The sequence below is a fragment of the Poromitra crassiceps genome (assembly GCF_964638095.1).
Source record: "Poromitra crassiceps genome assembly, chromosome: 17".
NCBI lineage: Eukaryota > Metazoa > Chordata > Actinopteri > Beryciformes > Melamphaidae > Poromitra > Poromitra crassiceps.
In genome coordinates this window covers 10,185,186-10,198,648 of record NC_139635.1, presented here as the reverse complement: position 1 = coordinate 10,198,648, position 13,463 = coordinate 10,185,186, and the positions used below count along the sequence as shown (strand labels likewise).

Sequence of the window (13,463 nt, the reverse complement as noted above, 5' to 3'; positions counted from 1 at the left end):
CGAACCTCCATTGTATATTTGAGTCTATTAAGTTCCTAGGCTCTAGCCAAAAAAAACCTAGGTGGCGTTGTCAGCAAACACCACTAAACCAGGCCACACGTTCAGTTCTGCTGAAGTGGGCAGGAAATCAACCCACAGATCCTTTTGATTGTACAAATGTGACCGTTTTGACAGAACTATGGTGTGATGATGCATGTTTTAGCACTGTGTGAATTTGGTCACTTTTCGTATGTGATCTTTCAGAAGATGCCAAACGATTTCGATTGGATTCAAATCAGGAAAGTCTATATTGAGTGAAATCTAATTCTGTGCTGTGTGTGCGTGCCCTTTGTGCGGGGGGGGGAGGGGGGGGGTGAGTGATGCATCTAATTAGCTGATCACTGTATGCTGTTAGAATAGCAGTCAAACCGGTTCTGAAAGGTAACAGTTGTCCTGCTTCCCCCCACAAATTTCATTCTTGAGGCTGGCAAGAGGTCCATGTAAATTAACCACTCAACAGTTGATGTCGCAATGTGCATGCACGTGGTCTAAATACGCTGCGCTGATTTGCTCAATGGATTTTTCGGCTTCCGCAAACAAACAGCTGTGGTGCTTGTTGCTTGTTGTCTTGGAAACATGAACTTTGAGCGCTTCCTGAATGGGTCAACCAAGGAGCAGGCAAAAGTGGCTTTGCATGTTTTGTTTTGTTCTAAGTTGTAAACAAAGGAAACTGACTGCACACTCATAACTCCTATGCAAGCAAATGTCCATCTGTTTAAATTAATTGTGTATGATTTTTTTTTGCAGGAACACTGACAATATCAGATGGTAGTGGGCAGGAAATCAACCCACAGATCCTTTTGATTGTACAAATGTGACCGTTTTGACAGAACTTGGTGTGATGATGCATGTTTTAGCACTGTGTGTGTGAATTTATGGCACTTTTTCTGGGTTTAGAAAGCTTCTTCTGTGACAAAGCATTTGATATACAGATGTCATAAGAGTTGTGACGATTCAAGCTCATTTATTGTTCCATATTAACTAAGGGTTAAGTAACAATGACAGAGCTTTAAAGACATTGGAATATCTATCAATGGCTGATGTTAGATAATCTATAATCCTCTAACAGCCTGGAAATATATTTGGCAGATAACATACAACAGCGTAGTCACTATAATGTACATGTAAGAGTGACCCGATACAGTAAGCTGGTCATTCTGAAGACACCTCAAAACCTACTTCGATACTTGATATCTGAAAGTCTATTAACCTAGATCAGGGGTGGGAAACATTTTTTTCCAGAGGGCCATACTGACTTACATATAAAGTAAGCAAAGGTCAACACATTGGACTGATAACTGCCAACACTCCTGATTTTTGTGCGGGTCTCTCTATTTGTAACCCTCTCTCCCGCTGTGATTGGTAATTTCTCCTGTTAATCTCCTGATATCATAGTGATACAAATCAAATGGATGTAGCAGATTAGATTTATTAATGTGATGCTGTCTTTTATTGACTTTTTGTGGGTGGTTCTGTTTTCCTTTGAGGACGTTGGATGCCGCATTTTGCCCACGTGTTATATACCTGCATAGAAAACAGAAGAAGTCACTTTTTAATCTCATACACTGCAGTGTTTAGCAGAGCCCTGCCCAGTGCCCACAGAAGTTTACAGTCTACAGACCAACATTTACAGTATAGATTCTCTTTCACATTTGACCTATTTGGTGTACTGTAGGCCTATCTGCTTGTACTGTATGTTACTATTTGTTACATCAACAAACTATTCAAAACGAATTGGATTAATAAAGTTGTTGATCAATTGATTGACTGACTGAATGATGGTGGTTCATGTACTGTATGCATAGGCTAGTGACAATGAATAGATACCAGGGGAGAAATCAAACTAGGCTACTCATACAGTAAATCCTCCTATTTTAGGGTGAAAAGTTTGGCTGTCAGCTAAAGGTGACTAGTCGGTATTAATACAGTATTGTGACTAGCTTTTCGGATGTTAGGTAGTAAAGATCAAGGTATATCAACCTAAAAGCTAACATCTCCCCACTGTCATAACGAGATGGGTCCATGCTACTGTAACGTTATATCAATTCGAGAAAAACTAGCTACTGTACAGTAGTTAGAAATGGCTGCAGGCCAATTCTATTCACAGATCGTAGTGTTTGCTAGCTAGCTAGCGCTAAGCTAACACTGATTCAATGTCACCATACAATATGCTTGAACCAAATCCTGTAGGCTACAACACAAAACAAGTTGCAAATCATTAAAACTTAACGCTTAACAGTGACGCAGCTGCAGCTATCATGTTGTTTTGTTTAGTGTACTGTACAATAACGTAACGAACTCTGATAGGGCACATACTGTAGGTTGGCGTTAACCAGACAGTATATAACGCATCTGAGATATAAACGTTATGAATATAGCCACGTTATAAACAAACTAACGCTGGTGATCCGTATGGAAACATTGTTACTCGAAATGGTTAAAAGTTATATCAATTTGGTCATTCTGTAGCATTTTACTGCCATATAACATAACTAGCGGGCTATGTTAGTAAGCCACATCAGATAACTAGCGCTAAACCGGAAGAACAAATACGTTTGCGTGGACTGTGACCCCGCAGCTGGAAACTGATGCAACAGTGAGAGACACATTATGGACTATGAGGGCCCCTAGTGGTTGAATGCCATTATTCACATCTCAAACCATCTCAAAAACGTCACCGCATCGTCAAGCACAAAGTAATGAAAAAAATCTGTCACGACGGGAATGGCTGCATCTGTACAAGCAGCAAGTTTCCTTCATGAACCGAAAACACAGTCCTGACTCTAGTTTCCCTCCGATGTCGGTCACATTGCTGCTGTCTGGCCAGACGGGCTTCATTAGATAAATATTTATTTATCTGGAGTCTGTGTTGTTGTTTCCTGTAGCTAGCTAGCGACGAACGAAACGTTAAAAGCTACTTTAGCCATTTCCTGTTAGCAGTCTAGGACAAGAGGCGAAGCTCATGAACGCGCGCAGACGTCACATCCTCTAGCTGTGGCGGGAGATGCTATCCACTTCGAAACTGCGGTTTTTCCATGTATCTTCTGAACGGCTGGTCGGAGAGAAACGCCCCTGGTCGCCATTTTTAAGTTACGTCAAGGGCGCATTCACTCAGTGCCAATAATAAACACTTTGTGCACATTTATTTCTCGCCAGAACCAACGGAATGGGCCTTTAACGTTAGACAGCCTTCTTCTTCTTTGGTTCACTCCAGGCACTTCCTGTGGAGTCAATGAACAGAAATAGTGGACAGCGCCACTCTGTCATTTTAACCCAGTGGCCAACAGAATATGGGAATTTCTGAAGCCCATCCTGGAATTCCATTAATTCGAAAGTCCGTAGGGGGGCGCACGTCAGGTCCGGAAGTGACGACACGTACATTGGCTCCAATTTAAAAATGAGCCAACTTCTCTCTCGGTCTGTATCTTAAATAAACATTTTCCGAATAAGTTTATGGTCTGAATAAACAATTTCAAGTCTTTTTCATGCTCTCCTGGGCTCCGTTTTCTAAATTATGGTCCCATTTTGAGTAAAAGAGCCGATAAAAATTATAACTTTAGGGGCGGGATATTCCTTGATTGACACCAGCCACAGGAAACCAGATGATCCCAACCACAGCACAACCAGTTGCCAAGGCAGGCTAGCTAGCTAGCTAGCAACGTAGCCATAGATTAAATGTAAATTACCAGAAACAGCGTGAACTTTCTGATCTTTTAATGATGTTAGTAGACACACGTAACAGTATAGATCCCCGTTATGAGGTCTGTTGATCAAAATAACACCTAACGCTATATCGAAATCGGGTTTTAGTGGACGGGCAGCGACCATACAAGTTGGGGCTTCAGAGCTGATCTGCGGCTAGCTAGCTAGCAACGTAGCCAGAGATTAAAAGTAAACTACCAGAAGCGTTACCTTTATGATCTTTTAATGATGTTAGTAGACACATGTAACAGTATAGATCCCCGTTATGAGGTATGTTGATCAAAAGAACACCTAACGCTATATCGTTATGTAATGTGACTTGTGACATGATCACCACATTTCAATAAATATAAAGTTTTTGCACATTTGAATGCTGCTGGTCGTTTGTTTAATGCTGTTGGACAAATTGTTGTTAAATTGGACATTTAAAGCTGATACACAATTGTGTTGAGGTAATTCAGCAAAGCTCAGTTAAAAATATAACGTGTAACACTTGAAACAATCAAATGTAACTTTTTCACAGCAATACAGTCCAGCCCACCATGGTATGGTGAGCTAATTGTTTGAATTATATCGAAATATATTTGCATGGTGTAGCATAATGCAGTCTGTATTCAGACGTTACAATAATATGACAATATAAGCCACCCTTACCCTAGCTAGAGAGAGTAATTTCAGACCACCAGATATCACCATATTTCATTTCAATAAATATTAAGCATTCATTGATTGAAGCCGGCAGACTGCTGGTCGGTTAAGTTTCTCCGTCGTCATGTCCTCTGGTCCAATCTTCGGTTCGTAGTTTGTGTTCACTCGACATCAACAATCTTATACATGATAATATACAACAAGGCTATCTTTGTTGACAATGTTTATTGACAAAAGCATTAAAACAAGCAAATATAACAATATTCTCCCGTCACTGGCAGATACTAGCTACAACTTTTTCAAAGCAAATATCTCATGTCAGCATTTGGCTTGTGTGTTATTGCAATTTCCTATGTTGAAACAACTGATCAGCAGTAACATGTAGTTTAGCGTTAATCTCAGGAGAACAGAATATTATAGCTTTGATCTTCACAAATCATGATCCTCTGTTGTGTGTCCCATCTGGTACTGGATGGTGGCTACCCCTGGAAGAAACGAATTAGACACTGTTAATCACTGTATAACATTAACGTTTGCTTACCCAACACTACGTGCGATTGGTAAATACTGTAAATGCAGAGGTGGATAAACTATCCAGAGGAGTTTAACCCCCTTGTTCCCCCTCATTGATTGATAGTTGATCTAACGTTAGCTATATAACGCTATAGCTGGTAGATGAGTATGCTTTGAGTCTGCCTCATCTCAAAGAGGTAACCTAGGTAAACAGAACTGCGTTTGTTTTCTGTGTACGTCCGAATCTGTGCAGCATGCAATACTGTTTAACGTTGTATAACATTAACTTATGCTACTCTAGTCTAACGTCCTCCTGTAATGACAAATGGACATGTAGCTAGCGGTAATTGTCTTGCTATGCAATTAGTGTTACATTAGAAAATAAGATTACCTCGATTTTGTGGAAGATAGGAAGATGCAAGCGGCAGGCTGGTGACGCCGCGCGAGGTCTGGAGGAAATAATACTCTGGTTTTTCTTCGGGCTACTGTATTCACTGTGAGAGCAATGGAGCAAGGCTAGCAATAGCAACTAACGTTAGCAACATTTGTTAGCCAAGCTAACGACTAGCGGGGAAAACAACTTGAACAAGATGGATGCCGTGGCTAGGAGGAAACCCTCCCCAGAGTCTCGTCCACGCTCACGCCCCTTCCTGTTTTCCCGGCTCCAGGCTTGAACAGATTTCCCACAATGCAACAGGAAAATCCATTCATCCAATCAAACGAAATCAAACAATATCGGGAAGTGAGCTTCATTTTGCCGTGTCAAAAACATATAGCTAAGGTGGTCCACTATATTTACTGTCTATGTTTTAACCGTGTTGTGGTCACACAGTGTATCGGTTTTTCAGGTGATTCAGCAGATTCAGGTGATCTGCTGCCACCTATCGTCTAATAAATATTACTGCAGCCTATTTTTTTTCATCAAAGCGGCACACCGCGGGAAAAGGCAACGTCACCTCCCCCTGGCTATGCAGACCTCTGTATCTGGGGATACACCTCAATTCCAAGACTATGAGAGGAAGACGGGGCAGAAGAAAGGGCAGATGCCCTCCTCCACCTCCTCCGAGTCTGTGTTCCCGGAGCATCAGTGACAGCCCTCACTGTGATGCGCCTACTGGGTATAATGGCAGCAAGCCATGTGCTAGTGACGCTGGGTCTCCTCCACATGAGGATACAATGTTGGTTCAACCAGACAGGGGTGGATCCAAAATCAGACAAAAGATGCATTTTGAACCCAACCGGATCTGAGGTTTTGGGGAGCCACCAGGGTCCCCCTGGGGAGAGTGACGTCACACGTAACGGTGTTCATGGATGCCTCCCTCTACGGGTGGGGGGGGACATTCAGATCTGTTGAGAGGTATGTCGGTAGACATCTTTCCAGCTGCCTCATGGGTCTCAGCGGGGCATTTCATCCGCTTCTACCTGAAGGATGTGTCAGGGGTCTCTCTAACCCACTCGGGGAGTATAGATAATTTATCTCCCCATGCACAAGTGTTGGTGCAAAATACCCCAGACCCATCCTGAAGCAGCCCCAGGATGATGGAAACGTCCTCAGGGAAGCGTTATTTCGAATCAGGCCTATGTGCTGTAGCCTATTGTATTTTTAATTTTATATTTTTTATATTTTTCATTTGCAGGTTAAACTGTCAGCTGAGCTCTGTTATTGAAGCTTTGGCTAAAGGCCTGAATTTTACAATGATGTTTTGAAATAAATGTTTAAAAATCGATTGTGTGTTAAAGCTTGTGTTTTCATTGGCGTAATTACAGTAATTTATTTTCAATGTCAGCTATCAAGAGCAATTTGGTTAATAAAATCGCTGGCCTGGTGTGTGGGAAATGTTTGTTTGAAAAGCTTGTGTGTTGCGTTTTCATTAATGCGTTAATGCACTAATAATTCATTTCAATGTCCGCTATAAAGAGCAATTCAGTTGGTTCATGAAATCGCTGGGCTGCGTGCCGTGCAGTGGTTGTGGTGTGGGAGATTCCAGCTGTCAAAAGAAGACAAAAGACTTGCTCCTGGCCAATCCCGGCGCTTGACTGCTGCGTAGGCGGGCACAGGGCGTGGTTTTTGCGTAACCTATGTGCGATTCGAAATAACACCTCAGGGAAGCTCATGGCTCTCCTTAAAGATAACATGCACTGGGGGGTGACGTCCTGCCTAAAGCATGAAGGTTAGGAAAATTCCCCTATTATAAATATGTTACTGTCTAGGTTCCCCTCTCTCGTTTTACACGCCTACTCCCCAGGCCTTGCCTGTGCGGACGCCAAGGACAGATGCTTATATGAGATACCTGGGCTACAGCATATCCTCACAAAGGTTTAGGGAATAAACCATATTAGTGAAGCCCTTTAGGCTCGGTGCACCCTGCTCCCCATAGTAATGAAGAAAAATTACTAAATTGAGAGCAGAATCATTGGCCAGCCGTGCTGTGCGGCCGACCACGCCCACAGGTGCTACCACCAGGAAAAATCTTCAGTCTATTTCGCTGATGCGAGGGATATTACCCAATAAGTGAGGCCTAAAGGCCTTCACTAATATGTATAAACTGGTTTATTCCCTAAACCTTCGTTTTCTATACATTGTTTAAATCTTAAAACAAAATCATCAAAATTCAACTTAAATATTTGCTTCGAAACTCTGGGTATGGTCAAGCCAAGATAGGTGAGGCGGTTTTCCAGAAAGCCGCGAGTGAAGATGTCAGAAAGGGGCATGAAGTCACTCTTTGTCCAGTTAATTGTGTATCCGGACAGCTTGCCGAAGGATCATTCTAGAAGATGGGGATCGATTTGGATAAACATTTGGAAGCGGTTTCGCAGACAAGGCTATAGTCCCAGACTAAAATGCTGTTTGAGCTGGCTTAACTCTAAATCACTTGCACAGCCTTATCTTAAAATAGTTGTAGATTTAGCCTGTTCTGGATTAAACAAAGCCGATTGCAAGAGGGTGGATCAAAGCTACTCTGGGACTAAATTGAAGCTTAAATTAATCCTCCAAAGCAGCAGGTTTAACTTCTGCTTAGTACTGTTTGTGAAAGGGAGCATGGACTGTTTGGGAGCATGGACTATTTGGAATATCTAAATGAAGACCAATATGCACTACAGGGGCCAGCCAGACCAGTACTTGTGGATAGGAGTAATCCATTGAATCAGTTTGATGAAATAACTTTCCGAGACCACTTTCGTATGTACAAAGAAAATGCATTGGAGATCATTACTTTGCTCAAGCCTAGACTTTCCTCTCTGTCTCAAAGAGGAAGGCCTGTACCCAGTTCTCTCTAAGTTCTGATCACTTTGAGGCATTGAATTCACTGCAAATTGCAGCCCAAACTCTCTTCTTCTTTTGCTCAGTAGCAGCAGTATGGTTCTTACTTTCTATAGGACAAATCAGCGTGATGTCACTTGCCACCCAGAAATGCGGAACCCTGCAGCAGTTATATGAGTTGTGCCAAACAAACGTTAATATCTCAAAAACTATACATCACATCGCTTATATTTTGACATTCTGAGTGAGAGCAGAATTAGCTCAAGAGTTTGATGTAGTCTGCTAGAGTCAGACACTCAAGCCTCACGCCACTTGGGCTCCATAGTGTTCCATTGCCGTTGCCACTCAGTGACACGGTTTGTTTAGCAAAATGCTGCTCGGCTGATCCCTTGTATAACTGGATGGTTTGCCACAATTTGTTTTAGTAGTTTTTGAATACTCACTATAGTTTTTTGAGCGAGTTCTTTTTGCTTCTGCCATTGTTTGGACTCAAGATTCACTCCAGTAATGGTGTTTTCAATTATATTCCGGGTTTTGTTGAGCACCATTAGACCAACAGCCTTTCCTCCTACTTAACCTAATGAGGCTTGACCCAGGTGTTCTCATTTAGGCTTACTCCAGGACTCCATAGTCTCTGACTAACTAAGTCAGATTTAAACCACGTTCATGCGAGCCACTTAAATGTCCTAGTTTAACTAGTCCAAATTAGGCCTACTCCTGGCTTAATCTAAGCCTTCTGCGAAACCGACCCTTGAGGTTTTAACCTCGATGAGGTTAAGGGTAACAGGTGACTTGCCCAGGCTAGTTCCTCATTGACCTCTTACACAACATTTCCTAGAAGCACATGAGCACCCTATCCAGCTGGTAGCACGATATTATATCACAAAGCTGTAATATTGAGTGTCGTTGTGGCATGTTTTGTTTGTTTGTTTTATGTTTTGTTTTCCCCTGTATCTGAGCCTGTTTGTTTGTCTTGTTCTATTTCAGGAAAACTTGAAAATAAAATATTGGACAAAAAAAATACCAATGATCCCCAGGCCTGTAAGGCTTGGGTGGCTACGTATTTTTTGCACGAGTGGCTCGAGCGTAACCGCGAAGAGGGCCGGCGAAAGAGGGCAACCCTGCTGGACCGAGCGAAGTAGTGGAAATCTGGTTGACTTGTCACTGTTGGTTATAACTGAACATGTTGGACTACCATATATAAGCTTTACCCAGGATCTGAATGATTTGCCAAACCTGAATCTGTGCATTGACTCAAACATATAGGGCCACTCAACATGATCAAATGCCTTCTGTGCGTCGAGTTATAAAATGGCTGCACCGCTGGTATTACTACGACGCGCCCGCGTCGATCTCTTCGTATTGCGGCTTGCAACAGAGAACTTGTGGTTCTCTGTCGAAAATGACAACCCTCCCTTTAGGCCACGATGCGTTGATGCGATGCCAGGTGACAGGCCCTGGGCCACGATGCGTTGTGGCCCAGGGAGAGCCTTTACGCCCCTTCCGGATGGAAGTTGGCGGTTTGGTCCTGTTCACCTGCTAGCTCAAGGGTTGCCCATGATCCAGGGCCCACAGTGTTTTTTTTCTTTTTCGAACCTGAGAGTCAGGAGATTTGTCTGGATTAAAGCAAGAACAGATAACAGATAACAGAGAAGAGCCTGTCATCTGGGAGAAGGCAGGGCCAGGCATGTTTTGTTTACCTGTCGCTTGCAGCATAAGGTGAAGCAAGACATCTTTGAGTATCAGACTGTTGTGATTTTATGTCCAATTCGCCATATGTGACGACTGTGGAGATGGTGATCTTGAAGACATTTTGGAATGGCACCAGTGATGTCCTGTACTCTGTCTCCTGGGAAGCAGAAAGATCCTCCTGGGAAACTGAGAGATCCTCCTGGGAAGCAGAGAGATCCTCCTGGGAAACAGAGAGATCCTCCTGGGAAGCAGAGAGATCCTCCTGGGAAACAGAGATCCTCCTGGGAAGCAGAGAGATCCTCCTGGGAAACAGAGAGATCCTCCTGGGAAGCAGAGTGATCCTCCTGGGAAGCAGAGAGATCCTCCTGGGAAACAGAGAGATCTTAAGGTCATGTGTGAGCAGGTTTATGAGTCGACTATGAGTTAAAACAGCAAGCGTGAGGAGAGAGGCAGACTTTCAACAGCTGGAAGTTTTCCCATTGCTTTGAATCTATGTCAGTCAAGGATGCTAAGCACATTATCGTCCGTTGTAAATGTTGTGTGGCAGCAAACCTCTTTCCACAGTGAAAAACACTACATTTATCAAAGCATCTAATAGGGCAAGTAGCATACGGAAGCCGTTTTATCATGATAACTACTACTTATTTCGTTATCTCGATATAACAAAGTCCATTTTCTCGTGTGTTGTTTTTCTCTCTCCATTATTTATGGTATTGGGAAGTAGCCTGTGTGTTCTTTCAGCACCATGGAGCTGTCCCTGTAGTGTTAAACTGATTTGATTATAGAGGGCGATCACCAACTGAGTGTTCTGTAAGCTATATGTTATGTTTTGATCTAAAGCCATAGGCTACTTAATTCACAATTTCTTTAATTTCAAACACACGGGAATATCACCGCATAAAGCGCAGTGCGCCCTTTCAGCACAGAGCTGGCCTGGTTTTAGACTGCTTTGATTATGCAGCATTATCAGATGCTGTTACACTCATCGTACATTTCATATATGTAGGCTATGTTCAATCATCCTTAATTTAACACATGGAATTCTTGGAATGCACTTTGATGCACACACTCACTCATCATTTCCTATAGCCTCTTGTATAGTTGATGATGTGTTTATATGTCCATGTTTATTGCACTGATTTGCACATAAACAACATGAATCAGGATGGGCCAGAAAAATCTGACTGGTTCTCTGCTTACTAAACACCACAGCAGCCACTTTACACACATATAGCACAGATATCTTATGAACCATAATAGCTTATTGATTGATCACACATGATTAGATCTAATGTTATGATCCGATATTAGGCTACTGTAATGTTGTTCATCGCAGCCATATGCATATCTCTATTACAATTACAAAATGGCATGATCCAGATCCAGGCTCTCTAGCCTATTGGGAAACCTGTTGGAAGGAATGAGGCGACGGTTGCATGTTTTTATCGCAATATAGCCTAATTAATTTAGAATTTTTTAGAGAGAGAGAGAGAGAGAGAGAGAGAGAGAGAGAGAGAGAGAGAGAGAGAGAGAGAGACAGACAGAGACAGAGACAGACAGAGAGAGACAGAGAGAGAGAAAGATAGATTAAGTGATTTCTTCATGTTAATTCAGTCATTTAGTGCAAATCAAATTAGAATAGAAAGAAAAATAGCAGAGGGGTGTTTATGACTGCTCATCAGTCCATGATAACAGTGCATGAGTCTATAATTGAAACAAATCCATTTTTCAGAAGGTGTCCATGTGAGATGAGATCACAGCTATATTGTAGTGACTATATCTGAACAAACCATCAGCATTACTGTAACAAGCCTGCATCCATCATAATCATAATAATGCTTGAATACGCCATACTTCACCTGTGGAATAAAAACAACCAAGTGTGTGTTTGTGTGTGTGTGTGTGTGTGTGTGTGTGTGTGTGTGTGTGTGTGTGTGTGTGTGTGTGTGTGTTTGTGTGTGTGTGTGTGTGTGTGTGTGCATGTGTGTGTGTGTGTGCGTGTGCGTGTGCGTGTGTGTGCCTGTGTGTTTGAAGAAACGCATTGCCCCAAATGCTTTATACGCATACTCTTATAGGCTGTTTCTTATAGCCTCTCTATAGATACAACACCCACAAAACGTTACTTCCGCTAGTGTTCTTTCGGACGGTGGGGACTACACTACAGAATTGGGGATTCAAGAGCAGGTACATAAACATCTGTTCAGATGTGCGTTTACTGTGGGGGTTGAATCCCCGATCTTGTCTGCCTGGGTTGGGCTAGCAGCTAAATGCTAACTATCCTGAATGGGGAGAACGGGAGGATTTCCCCCAATGCTGACCCATTGACCACACGTCTATAATGAGACACCGCCTGAATATACAAATGATGATGTGTTAATGTCCATTTGATTGCATGCACACCCGATTATACAGTTTAACCTACATAAACACATAAACACATGATGATGATTATACAGTTTAACCTACATAAAAACAGATAAACACATGATGATGATTATACAGTTTAACCTACATAAACACATGATGATTATTATACAGTTTAACCTACATAAAAACAGATAAACACATGATGATGATTATACAGTTTAACCTACATAAACACATGATGATGATTATACAGTTTAACCTACATAAAAACACATAAACACATGATGATGATTATACAGTTTAACCTACATAAAAACACATAAACACATGATGATGATTATACAGTTTAACCTACATAAACACATGATGATGATTATACAGTTTAACCTACATAAAAACACATAAACACATGATGATGATTATACAGTTTAGCCTACATAAACACATGATGATTATTATACAGTTTAACCTACATAAAAACACATAAACACATGATGATGATTATACAGTTTAACCTACATAAAAACACATAAACACATGATGATGATTATACAGTTTAACCTACATAAACACATGATGATTATTATACAGTTTAACCTACATAAAAACACATAAACACATGATGATGATTATACAGTTTAACCTACATAAAAACACATAAACACATGATGATGATTATACAGTTTAACCTACATAAACACATGATGATTATTATACAGTTTAACCTACATAAAAACAGATAAACACATGATGATGATTATACAGTTTAACCTACATAAACACATGATGATGATTATACAGTTTAACCTACATAAAAACACATAAACACATGATGATGATTATACAGTTTAGCCTACATAAACACATGATGATTATTATACAGTTTAACCTACATAAAAACACATAAACACATGATGATGATTATACAGTTTAACCTACATAAAAACACATAAACACATGATGATGATTATACAGTTTAACCTACATAAACACATGATGATTATTATACAGTTTAACCTACATAAAAACACATAAACACATGATGATGATTATACAGTTTAACCTACATAAAAACACATAAACACATGATGATGATTATACAGTTTAACCTACATAAACACATGATGATTATTATACAGTTTAACCTACATAAAAACACATAAACACATGATGATTATTATACAGTTTAACCTACATAAAAACACATAAACACATGATGATGATTATACAGTTTAACCTA

General features: G+C 41.1%; 1 protein-coding gene across 1 annotated transcript in view; it reads right to left on the bottom strand.

The window, feature by feature from the left end:
* The window catches only part of LOC310792195 (NLR family CARD domain-containing protein 3-like), a gene marked incomplete at its 3' end in the record, with an annotated part of 44,984 nt that extends 34,994 nt beyond the window's left edge, over nt 1-9,990 (bottom strand). The window contains exon 1 of the mRNA XM_083653924.1: nt 9,865-9,990. Within this exon, the coding sequence (XP_083510050.1) occupies nt 9,865-9,897 (33 nt within the window). The 5' untranslated portion in view covers nt 9,898-9,990. The remainder of the gene's footprint in view (nt 1-9,864) is intronic.
* Between the last annotated feature and the right edge of the window lie 3,473 nt (nt 9,991-13,463).